The 13,293-nt window shown below is 35.5% G+C and overlaps 1 protein-coding gene across 2 annotated transcripts in view; it reads left to right on the top strand.

Annotated features, from left to right (window-relative positions):
- Positions 1 to 13,293, top strand: part of DPP10 (dipeptidyl peptidase like 10) — a 689,759-nt gene that overhangs the window by 183,049 nt on the left and 493,417 nt on the right. For both annotated transcript variants that reach the window (XM_060106086.1, XM_060106085.1), the window contains exon 3: positions 2,120 to 2,215. In XM_060106086.1, coding sequence (XP_059962069.1) covers positions 2,120 to 2,215 — 96 coding nt within the window. The remainder of the gene's footprint in view (positions 1 to 2,119; positions 2,216 to 13,293) is intronic.

Genomic DNA, 13,293 nt, shown 5'->3' with positions numbered 1-13,293 from the left:
TGAACAATTATTTTGTGGGTTAACTACATAGTTGATTCAGGTTGAAAGAAACTGCATTTGAAGTTATTGATTCTTTGCCCCAGCTTTTCAGCTGGAAGAAACAAAGCTCTTGTTGCAATAAGTACTGAACTTTTAAAAAACAATATCTAATGAGGTTAGCATATATTGTTGACATTTTGTTTTCAACCAGAGTTAAGGTCACAGCTGAAAGGTCACAAAGATGATTTTATACAGTAAATAAACAATGATATTATTTTGCAAAGAAAATGAAATATCACAAACTTGTCTGTAGCCTCTTTTGTCTAAAAGTGTTTGCTATGCTTAATTTTGGTACCTAAACTGTGTTGTCCTTCCATTTCTTAGATTTTGGGATTTAAAAAGGAAGTACACCTAGTTTATGTGTCAGGGACTAATATAAACATGTGCTTTTCATTCTTATTCTGGAATTATATTGAGTTTTTACATTTAACTCCTAAGTCCACTTAGTATTTGTTGGGGGGTAATTCTTTGTGGAATTTTGGTATTTATTCTGTTTATTTGGTGAACTTTCTTTCAAGTTGGGAAGTTTTATTGATCATATTTGTTTGAGACCTTTACCTCTTCATCTTTGGTGTTTACAACAAAACTGTAAATTTATCATTAGAGAGAATATGTTGAAGTGGTTTTGGAAAGTATTGGGCTGGATTATGGTTAAACAGTGAAAAATGTACGCTTTGGGGCACAATGCACAATAGAAATTATTAACTGCTTTCATATTATATATCACTACATAACAAGAGATTGATCTCTTAAATTTGTGGTAGCTCAAGACAATTTTAATATTGAAAATAATTTAATGGATTGAAAAGTATCATGGAACAGACAAACTTCTAATGCCAAAGACCATTAAAATTTCCACTTTATATTGTCATCTAGTTAACATATTTTTAAAGCAAAGTAGTCCAGATAGTATAATTCCTTAGTTTTTTTTAAGACTTTTAAAAACTTTTTATTTTATGTTGCAGTATATCCAATTAACAATGTTGATGATAGTTTCAGGTGCACAGGAAAGTGACTCAGCCATACATATACATGTATCCATTCTCCCTCAAATTCTGCTCCCATCCAGGCTGCCACATAACATTGAGCAGAGTTCCCTGTGCTATACAGTAGGTCCTTCTTGGTTATCCATTTAAAATATAGCATTGTGTACATGTCAATCCCAAACTCCCTAATTATCCCTTCCCCCCATCCTTCCCTCCTGGTAACCAAAAGTTCATTCTCTAAGTCTGTTTTGTAAATAAATTCATTTGTATCATTTCTTTTTAGATTCCACATATAAGGGGTACCATACGATATTTCTCTTTCGCTGTCTGACTTCACTCAGTATGACTCTCTAGGTCCTTCCATGTTGCTGCAAATGGCATTATTTCATTCTTTTTTTTTTTTTTTTTTGCGGTACGTGGGCCTCTCACTGTTGTGGCCTCTCCCGTTGTGGAGCACAGGCTCCGGACATGCAGGCTCAACGGCCGTGGCTCACGGGCCCAGCCGCTCCGTGGCATGTGGGATCCTCCCGGACCGGGGCACGAACCCGTGTCCCCTGCATTGGCAGGCAGACTCCCAACCACTGCGCCACCAGGGAAGCCCTATTTCATTCTTTTTAATGGCTGAGTAATATTCCATTGTATATATGTACCACGTCTCCTTTATCTGTTCCTCTATCGATGGACATTTAGGTTGCTATTGTAAACAGTGCTGCAGTGAACATTGGGCTGCATGTATTCTTTCAGACTATGTTTTTCTCTGGATATATACCCAAGAGTGGGATTGCAGAGTCATATGGTAGCTCTATTTTTAGTTTTTTAAGGAACCTCCTTACTGTTCTCCATAGTGGCTGTACCAATTTACATTCCCACCAACAGTGTAGGAGGGTTCTCTTCTCTCCACAAAATCTCCAGCATTTATTGTTTGTGGATTTTTTGATGATGGCCATTCTGACTGGTGTGAGGTGATATCTCACTGTAGTCTTGATTTGTATTTCTCTAATAATTAGCGATGTTGAACATCTTTTGTGTGCCTCTTGACCATCTGTATGTCTTCTTTGGAGAATATGTCTAACCTAAAATTTACTTTATTTTAGATGAACTCACAAATTCATCAGAAACCAGATTGTCTTTAGAAGACCTCTTCAGGAAAGAATTTGTGCTTCATGATCCAGAAGCTCGATGGATCAATGGTATGTGTATACATTCTTATATGTTATATTATTTCAAGTTCTGTATAATTAAAATTAAATAGTGTTTTTGTTGACCACTGGTTGACTACCAGTGGTTATTTTAATTGACATTATGCTTCAATGATTACAGATACCATTTAATCAGAAATTTATACCTTGGCTCATGTGAGAGAAAACTAATTCCTAAGCTAGGTCATTAATAAAATTATCCCCCAGACATTAGATTGACTGCTCTGTATCTGCTCTTCCCTCATGAATCATTAGTTATGTGACTGCAAACACGTGTTACATCTCTAGCATTTCTCTGGGTAATTCTCCTTGGTGTAGAAGTATAGATTTTGGGAGCGTACATATAAGTGATTCAAATTTGGCAATCAGATTAATTTTCTTCTCTCTCTTTGTGGCTTTTCTTTTTAAGTTTAAATGCCACAAACTAGGGAGACTCTCCAGTCTGAGAGTCTACAAAGTTGACTCTACAAAGTTGAAATGACAGAAGGGGCATGGGAACACATTGCATTTTTGCTTTTTGTGGCTTGGCAAAGAAATCACCCCAGCTTTCCTTAGGTTATTTCTGATTTTGCTATTTTCAAAAAGTTTTAAAAAGATTTTAGATTACAAATACAATCAGTCAATCAATCAATCAATCAAAACCACTGAGTGGTGGCTCCTTGGACTTTGGCTTGTCTTTGTGGGAGGTGGTAGGGGGAGTTATTGGGTAATCCAGTTATAAGAAATGTGTTGGTGAAAAGGAAGTCAGGTTTTCATTTCTGGAATATTACAATTTGCCTGACCATACTAGTCACCATGGTTAGATAGCTGTTAATCTTTGCCCTTCATTTTATTTAGACATAATATCTTTGCTTGTTTTCAAGGCCTAGAGTAGGTTACATGTATGATAGCTAAGAAGAGCTTTGCCTTTGTATCTAATGAATAACGTCTCACTTACAGTCCATCCTTTATTCGGTAACATCCTAATTAAATACATTTATGCCTGCAAATTAAATGTTTATTTATGGAAGCTATAAAAAGAATGTAACTTAATTCATGCGGGCAGGAGCCAAATCATACTTGTTTACCTAGCACTGATACAGTTTCTGGAGCGCAGCAAGCACTTAAGATTTGTTTTTTTTGAATAAATGAATGAAATCATTTAACAGAAGTTCAGTTTTATTTTTCTGTAAACTCAGGTTTCAGTTGAAATTAGTTGCAAGGTAAGTATTATCATGGTGATAATGTTACAAATAGAGAAAACAAGATAGCAGTTTTATTAATCTATTTGTATATTTTCATTTTGAATTTTCATAAATTTGGGTCTTGCCTTATTGTTGCCTTTGCGCTATGATTATTTCAGAGGTACACTGTGATTTATTTCAGGTGAGTACTATTACTAAATTTAAAAAAAGGTATGGAATTACCTAGCATTGCTCTAATACATGTATCTCCCACAAATCGTTCTCCTAATGTGCCACTGTAATTTTGTAAGCCATCTTTTTACTTGCTAGCAAGTATTTTCTATTGAAGGAGATGACCAAAAAATTTTGAGTCATTAGATTTGAAATGCTGAATAATATTCTGTTTTATTCATCATGATTTTGACCAAACTATAGAAATTTGTACAGTTTTTGACTTTGGGAAGCAAGAAAAAAATCATGGGTCTCGTCCCTCTTCTCAGGTTAGCTTGAACTATTTAAAGAGGCATTTACTCCCATGTGTAAATGACACTTTGATATCGAAGTATCAAAGGACTGGAGCGGTGTTTAAGCAGTGAACTGCATACTAAATTAAGCCACATTTCAGTATCTAGGGCGCACATTTTACTCTAATGCTTCACAAGATATCAAAATAAAATTATTTGGAGTTAATCGTTTTAATCATTTTTTTTCATAATTTCTTTACCAATCATTGGTAAAGCTGATTTTGAAAATATATCCTGGGACAAAGCTGCAGTGTGTTATCATACTACAAATAAAACCTAAGATCAAATATATTTATAAAAGAACTTGACATAAAACAACGTTTTAAACAGATTTAAACAATATCTAAGCTCTTAGAGCCATGTGATCTTTATAAATACCACTGAAAGAATTGACTCACTGTCAGTAGATTGTGTGCACTGGGTTGCTTCTCCAGCAGGGGAATATATTTGTGCTCATTTTTTCCTCTATCCAATCCAGATCACCTTTCTGGCAATCACTGGGTACTTGGCCTATTTACATATTCCTCACAAAGCCAGATAATACAGTGGGGACTATAAATACAATGTGTAACCCTGGCTTCATTGTCACAGATTGTATCTGAATGTAAAATGTGAGCTTCTTATTTATTCTCATGACATGTCTCACCAGGTTTCTATAGTATATAAGTGGCTTGAAGGAGTCTAACCCAAGCTCATTTGGAAGCTTCTTTTAGTTCTTGGAGGTCACCATAGGAACATTTAATACATTACTGGTCAAGGAGAAGGAGGGCGTCTAGATGGCCCTGACATGTGTAGGCTGAAGTGTAGCAATGTCATTCATTATGCTGCTTCTCAAATAATATATCTGTGAATGTCAATGCAGCCTTGGATGGGTGCTCATATTCATGGTTAGTGTAACAACTGCCTTCCACCAACTCTGCTCAGATCCTTGAAATCTCCATTTTTATAGCATCTTCTTCGTAGTTATGTCACCTTGAAACTCGGAAATCCATCTTCTTTAACATTATTCATCTCCCCACGTACATTTGAGGACCTATCAATCATCAAAGAAAAATCTAATATTAATTGAGTGCCTTCTATGCTTTGTGCTGGTTGCTTTATAGACATACTTCATAGATAGCATGTAAGTTATAATGATGAACCCCAGAAAACTGAGGCTAAAGCAAAACACTTATCCAAAACCACAGCTGATAAGAGGTGGAGCCTGCTTTAATCACTATGTTGAAGTATAAAGCCTACCTTCTCCCAGTGTTTCACTCTGAGATGCCATTCCACATCTTTAACACATGCATTAACTACCTCTTTGACAATCTCATGGGTACAGATCTCACTGTGACTAATCCTTTCATGTTGAATATTGCAGTCATGTCATCTACCCTAAGGACATCCATATAATGGTAACTTATGCAGCCACTAAAAAATGTATGAACATATTTACATGTTTATGGTATAAAAAGTAAACAACGGTGTCTTTAAAACAGAGTTGATAGTATGTAATTCACACTGTCTCTACTGTATACCAGTGAGTGTTTCCAGATGGCTGGATTTTGACCTGATATATTTTTTTCTTTTTGCTTATTCATTCTTTCCTGAATTTTTTCGATAAATATGTATGTTTATGTGATTTTATAACTATTTTTTCTTTTTTAAATTTAATTTTTATTTTATATTGGAGTATAGTTGATTTAAAATGTTGTGTTAATTTCAGGTATACAGCAAAGTGATTTAGTTATACATATATCCATTCTTTTTCAGATTCTTTTCCCATATAGGTTATTACAGAATATTGGGTAGAGTTCCCTGTGCTATACAGTAGGTCCTTGTTGATTATCTGTTTTATATATAGCAGCATATATATGTTAATACCAAACTCCTTATTTAGTTTCATGGGTCTCCAATCCTCCAGCAGTCTCCTGCCAAATACAACTTTATAAGGCCCAACTAAAAACTGTAAACACACTTCTCAAAAACCATCAGAGGAACCCCTTTGCCAACTGAATAAATTCCAAACTCCTCCCTTTGAATTCCAGACCTCTCAGAATCAAGCTTGGCCTCTATCCTACTATTCTACTTTACATTATGTTTCAGGGGTATTGAACTGCTTGATATTCTTCATAAGGCTCAAAAGCTCTTTTGACTCTGTGCCTTTGCCAACACTACTTTCTCTACCTGGAACCCTCTCCCCAGTCTGGCAGCCCCAATTTTGTCCCACTGGAAACTTGATTCCCAGGTGCAAAGTTCTTTTTCCTGCCAGCATCATCTTCCGCTAAACCCCAGAGGTTGATTCTCTCATATAGAAATTTCTTCCTTGATTATAATTATAACATGTCTAATCTCCTCTAAGACAGTGCTTCTAAAACTATAGTGAAAGCCCACTGTTTTAAAATTTAATACTTTGTTTGTATTTCCTATTTGGCATGAATTAATGTTTTTGAAAAATACAATAAAATCAATTATTAGAAAAATAAAATAAGTAAATATTACAAATACAGCCCCCAAATTTAGCTCATTATAATTAACTGTTTTAAAATTACATTGCAAAAATATATAATAAGTACCAACATGACATTGGAATAAAATAGGAATTTCATCTATTACTTTGAGAGAGGATATACAGGCGACTAATAGGATTGCTATGATATTCATAACTTTATGTTATTGCTAAATGAGAATGATACAAATATTGAGTGAAATAGTGATTATTCACATTAAATGCCAATTCTCAGGTTTTGAACAGGAACTGGCATATCAATATTCAGAGGTTTTAATGTAGGAAATGAAATTGCTTCCTTCTTGTTAACTAATCTAGGTTAGATTGACAACGGCACCACTCTTAGGGGATAATGTATGTTTAGACTGTCTCTATTTTTGTTTTAATAATATTATTGGAGAGAAGAAATCAGTCTCCAAAATAAGGATGATGGTAATGCAAGGAGATTTTAAAGCAATTTTAACAATCTCAGGATGTTCATTTTAAGCTTTTATACAAAATGAATAAAGTGATACTGTATTTTTAAACTTTATCTTCAAATCTTTACCACTGGCTAATTTCAAAATTTATTCTGTAGATTATAAATCATTTATCTTTTCATCAAAGAATATATTTTGGATTTTAAGTACATCTGGGGTATACTGGAAAGACTAAGGTTGAAACACAGCATCATGCAATGAGGTTCTTCTGCGTATAGTTAGTCTGTTGCTGGCTCACCCATGGGTTCATCTGCTCAGTTAAATTAGGCCACTTATCATGCATTTGGATCTGGCGGCACTGTCAGATTGCTATGAAAGCATCAAATGCTTACCCTCAGCTCAACTTCTCGTATTGTGGAATAGTGGCCATCACTTCCCAACTGGGTGTAGTCTCCCAACATGACTCTTAGAGCAGCTTGGTTCCAAGAGACAGTAAACCCTGAGGAATAGGACTTGTGTCATATTTATGTTTGAGTCAGCCCAGCAATTAGCACACTGTCTGGATCCAATTAAAACTCAAAGTAGTTCGGTTAGCATAATGAGATAAACTATTATATTTCTTTGATATATTAAGGAGGGCCCACTTGATCCACAATCAGTAGAGGTTTCATTTCAGTTCTTTTCCTCAGGGTGTGCATAGATTTTTCTCTGATCTATACAAACTTGTCCTTCCCAGTGTCCATCACGCATGTGACTTGTTTCATGGTTTTTTTTTTTTTTTTTTTTTGTGGAAAATGTCTAGCTGGGATGAATGATCACATGTGAGGCCCTGGATATAATTTTTTTAAAACATCTTTATTGTAGTATATGTGCTTTACAATGGTGTGTTAGTTTCTGCTGTATCACAAAGTAAATCAGCTATACGTATACATATATCCCCATATCTCCTCCCTCTTGCACCTCCCTCCCATCCTCCCTATCTAGGTGGTCACAAAGCACCGAGCTGATCTCCCTGTGCTATGCAGCTGCTTCCCACTAGCTATCCAGTTTACATTTGGTAGTGTATATACATCCATGCCACTCTCTCACTTCGTCCCAGCTTACCCTTCCCCCTCCCCGTGTGCTCAAGTCCATTCTCTATGTCTGCGTCTGTACTCCTGTCCTGCGCCTAGGTTCTTCAGAACCACTTTTTCTTTTTTTTTTTAGATTCTATATATACGTGTTAGCATATGGTATTTGTTTTTCTCTTTCTGACTTACTTCACTCGTATGACAACTTCACTCGTATGACAGACTCTAGGTCCACCCACCTCACTACAAATAACTCAATTTCGTTTCCTCTCATGGCTGAGTAATATTCCATTGTATATATGTGCCACATCTCCTTTACCCATTCATCTATCGATGGACATTTAGGTGGCTTCCATATCCTGGCTACTGTAAATAGTGTTGCAGTAAACATTGTGGTACATGACTCTTTTTGAATTATGGTTTTCTCCGGGTATGTGCCCAGTAGTGGGATTGCTGGGTCGTATGGTAGTTCTATTTTTAGTTTCCTAGGGAACCTCCACACTGTTCTCCATAGTGGCTGTATCAATTTACATTCCCACCAACAGTGCAACAGGGTTCCCTTTTCTCCACACCCTCTTCAGCATTTATTGTTTGTAGACTTTTTGAGGATGGCCATTCTGACCTGTGTGAGGTGATACCTCATTGTAGTTTTGATTTGCATTTCTCTAATGATTAGTGATGTTGAGCATCCTTTCATGTGTTTGTTGGCCATCTGTATATCTTCTTTGGAGAAATGTCTATTTAGGTCTTCTACCCATTTTTGGATTGGGTTGTTTGTTTTTTTGATATTGAGCTGCATGAGCTGCTTGTATATTTTTGAGATTAATCCTTTGTCAGTTGCTTCATTTGTAAATTTTCTCTCCCATTCTGAGGGTTGTCCTTCGTCCTGTTTATGTTTTCCTTTGCTGTGCAAAAACATTTAAGTTTCATTGGGTCCCATTTGTTTATTTTTGTTTTTACTTCCCTTTCTCTAGGTGGTGGGTCAAAAAGGATCTTGCTGTGATTTATGTCATAGAGTGTCTGCCTATGTTTTCCTCTAAGAGTTTGACAGTGTCAGGCCTTACATTTAGGTCTTTAATCCATTTTGAGTTTATTTTTGTGTATGGTGTTAGGGAGTGTCCTAATTTCATTCTTTTACATGTAACTGTCCAGTTTTCCCAGCACCACTTATTGAAGAAGCTGTCTTTTATCCATTGTAAAAGGCTCCATTTCTCCATTCTTCCCTCCTTTATCAAAGATAAGGTGACCATATGTGTGTGGGTTTATCTCTGGGCTTTCTGTCCTGTTCCATTGATCTATATTTCTAGATTTGTGCCAGTACCATACTGTCTTGATTACTGTAGCTTTGTAGTATAGTGTGAAGTCAGGGAGCCTGATTCCTCCAGCTCTGTTTTTCTTTCTCAAGATTGCTTTGGCTATTCGGGGTCTTTTGTGTTTCCATACAAACTGTGAAATTTTTTGTTCTAGTTCTGTGAAAAATGCCATTGGTAGTTTGATAGGGATTGCATTGAATCTGTAGATTGCTTTGGGTAGTAGAGTCATTTTCACAGTGTTGGTTCTTCCAATCCAAGAACATGGTATATCTCTCCATCTGTTTGTATCATCTTTAATTTCTTTCATCAGTGTCTTATAATTTTCTGCATACAGGTCTTTTGTCTCCATAGGTAGATTTATTCCTAGATATTTTATTCTTTTTGTTTCAATGGTAAATTGGAGTGCTTTCTTAATTTCACTTTCAGATTTTTCATCATTAGTGTATAGGAATGCAAGAAATTTCTGTGGATCAACTTTGTATCCTGCTACTTTACCAAATTCATTGATTAGCTCTAGTGGTTTTCTAGTAGCATCTTTGGGATTCTCTATGTATAGTATCATGTCATCTGCAAAGAGTGACAGCTTTACTTCTTCTTTTCTGATATGGATTCCTTTTATTTCTTTTTCTTCTGATTGCTGTGGCTAAAACTTCCAAAACTATGTTGAATAATAGTTGTGAGAGTGGGCAACCTTGTCTTGTTCCTGATCTTAGTGGAAATGGTTTCAGTTTTTCACCATTGAGAACTATGTTGGCTGTGGGTTTGTCATATATGGCCTTTATTATGTTGAGGTAAGTTCCCTCTATGCCTACTTTCTGGAGGGTTTTTATCAAAAATGGGTGTTGAATTTTGTCAAAAACTGTCTCTGCGTGTATTGAGATCATCATATGATTTTTCTCCTTCAGTTTGTTAACATGGTGTATCACATTGATTGATTTGCATATATTGAAGAATCCTTTCATTCCTGGGGTAAACCCCACTTGATCATGGTGTATGATCCTTTTAATGTGCTGTTGGATTCTGTTTGCTAGTATTTTGTTGAGGATTTTTGCATCTATGTTCATCAGTGATATTGGCCTGTAGTTTTCTTTCTTTGTGACAGTAAATGTATTTTTGATGTATTTGTGGGGAGGAAGGTGATCTTCACTTCTTACTCCTCCACCATCTTGAAGGTTCTCCCCCTTGGATATAATCTTAATTTTATTGGACAATGTTGGAGACAACTGAACTCATCTACCATATGATACTCAAAAATAGGTATTTAAACCTGTTATCTTTCAAACGATGTGTTACAGTATGACATATTGAAATAGGAAAAGTCCTTAAACAGAAAAAAACCAGAGTCTTGCAGCAATTTTTTAAAGTCTTCTGAGGCTTGGTTTCTTCATCTAAAGTGGGGATAATATTTTCTGTAGGCAAAAGCACAGTGAAAATTAAATAAGCAAAAATGTTCAAAAAGTAAAAATAAAAAGGTAAAGGCAAAAAATAATTGTTAAGAAAACATAAATAAAAAGAAAAAATCTGGAGTGGAATAAATCTTAGAATGGTTATTAGAATGTTATTCTGACAACAGCTTTTAGAGATGCTCTGGGCACCTGATAATTCTTTATAAATGCCCCAGGAGCCTTATCCTGATGAATTATATTCAGGATATTGAACAGAAAGTGAAAAGCCATTATTGTAATCTTCATGAAAAATAAAACAAATTACTGAAATAATATCAATAATATTCACTCATAATTAGGGAAATGGGACAAATGAATCTAGTTTGTTATTTTTTGGTTTGGCACTGTTTTATCCATCAAAGGCTTCTGTCCTTCAGTTCAGTTTGGTTGTGTTGCAGAAACTGTTGGATTTCTTTGTGTGCAGGGAGCTACACTTCTGACAGCATTATCACTCCCAGCTCTGGGTCAGAATTTTAACTCTTTTAACTTATTTTTAATTTTTCCCCTAATTTCTTATAACCATCAACCAAGCTGATAGTTTAAAAAAGTAGAATTGAATCAATGACTATGAGGTTTTGAGGGTAATTTATATTTTTATTGAAACATAATTTATAAGGACAAAATGTTGGGTAGAGAGTAAATGTGCAAAAGTAGGTATGTGGTTAGATAAATTATTTTACATCCATTTAATGGAATATTATACAGCCATTGAAACTGATCTTTTGAAAAAAATAAAGACATTAGAACATGCTTGGAATAAAATATTAAGTGGAAAGGGTAGAATACAGAATCATATGCATAGTACACTCCTAATTGTATCACACACTTGTAGATGCAACAAAAGTGATATCAGAATTAAATATGCTAACGTATTAAATAATTTTCTATGATTGATTTAATGTTTTAAATTTTTTATCTTTTTGTTTATGTTGTTATTTTTATAACATGTAAAAATCTACTAAATTCTCCTTAAAATAAAAATGTTCTCAGAGCAGTGCTGGACTGGCTTAAGAGGCACAGATTCTTATAATAGCACTCTTACTCCTTGTTTGTTGAGACAGAGTATTCCCTGTAGTTTACTGTTTTTTTCCCCCTCCCAGTAATGTAAACACATAGAAGGTTATTGAAATTATGACATCTGTATTTCCTGACTCACAGCTCAAAGAATTGAAAATTAGGTTAAAAATATAATTAATTGTTATCATTGCTGATCTTCTTTTTTAAAGTAATGTATGTCAAAGTATCTTACTATCAAGAGTAGATCATTTCCTGCCAAAACTAAAGAAGTGCTTACAGAAGTATATCATTAAAGCATATTTACCTTTCTGCAGATTACCAAAAATGTTCTCTTTATTGCTAAATGATTTACATGCTCCATATATTTTTACCAAAGTTTAAAATAATCTATATTAAAAGCACTTGAAATCAAAATCAAAATAAAAATATTTAGTATAAAAGAATCAAACTATGGTAACCTTACATACCACTGCAAATATTCATACTTTTGTTTGAAATTTAAATCTAAATAGTTTTTTAAGAAAATATTTTTAAGATTCCAGCTTATGTTAAAATGACTATATTTATACTAAATGCAAAGAGGGAGTAGGGAAAATGATTTACTCATAAAATCCAGTGTTAGTATTTTGGGGAAAATTTAGGAAAATAATATTTCTGTTTTAGAAATATGATGATTACTTAAGAGTATTTAAAGGGAGTTGGAAATATAAACCAAATTTTAGATTATGAGAGCTAAACTTTTATGTTACAACCTACTTTTTAAAAATAAATTTATTTGTTTTAACTTATTTATTTTTGTCTGCATTGGGTCTTCATTGCTGCACACGGGCTTTCTCTAGTTGTGCTGAGCAGGGGCTACTTTTCGTTGTGGTGAGCGGGCTTCTCACTGCGGTGTCTTCTCTTGTTGCGGAGCACAGGCTCTAGGCACATAGGCTTCAGTGGTTGTGGCACATGGGCTCAGTAGTTGTGGCTCACGGGCTCTAGAGCGTAGGCTCAGTAGTGGCACACAGGCTTAGTTGCTCTGTGACATGTGGGATCTTCCCAGACCAGGGCTCGAATCCGTGTCCCCTGCATTGGCAGGAGGATTCTTAACCACTGCACCACCAGGGAAGCCCACAACCGACTTTTTAAAGTAGAAAACTATATTTTGATTTTTAAAAGGAAAAAAATGTCTGCATGAGTGGTATGAAACAGTTATGCTTAGATTCGTCAGCAAGCATTATTGAATTTCAAGTACATGCCCCACACAGAGTTTTGTATATTCCAGATAGGATCCATTGACATTTAAAAGGTTTGCAGTAAAACAGACTGTGTACTTACAGTGCACTCCACACAATCATGGTTGGTGTTGGCTTTGTTGGCCCAGGAACTGGGTTTGTCAACACAAATAAAGATTAAGGGCTTCCTTGGTGGCGCAGTGGTTGAGAGTCCGCCTGCCGATGCAGCGGACACTGGTTCGTGCCCTGGTCTGGGAAGATCCCACATGCCGTGGAGAGGCTGGGCCTGTGAGTCATGGACGCTGAGCCTGCGTGTCTGGAGCCTGTGCTCTGCAACGGGAGAGGCCACAACAGTGAGAGGCCCGCATACCACACACACAAAAAAAAGATTAATAGATAATTTGACATTG

The sequence above is a fragment of the Mesoplodon densirostris genome, chromosome 8, assembly GCF_025265405.1.
Source record: "Mesoplodon densirostris isolate mMesDen1 chromosome 8, mMesDen1 primary haplotype, whole genome shotgun sequence".
Classification (NCBI taxonomy): domain Eukaryota; kingdom Metazoa; phylum Chordata; class Mammalia; order Artiodactyla; family Ziphiidae; genus Mesoplodon; species Mesoplodon densirostris.
This window is presented reverse-complemented; position numbering and strand designations above follow the sequence as displayed.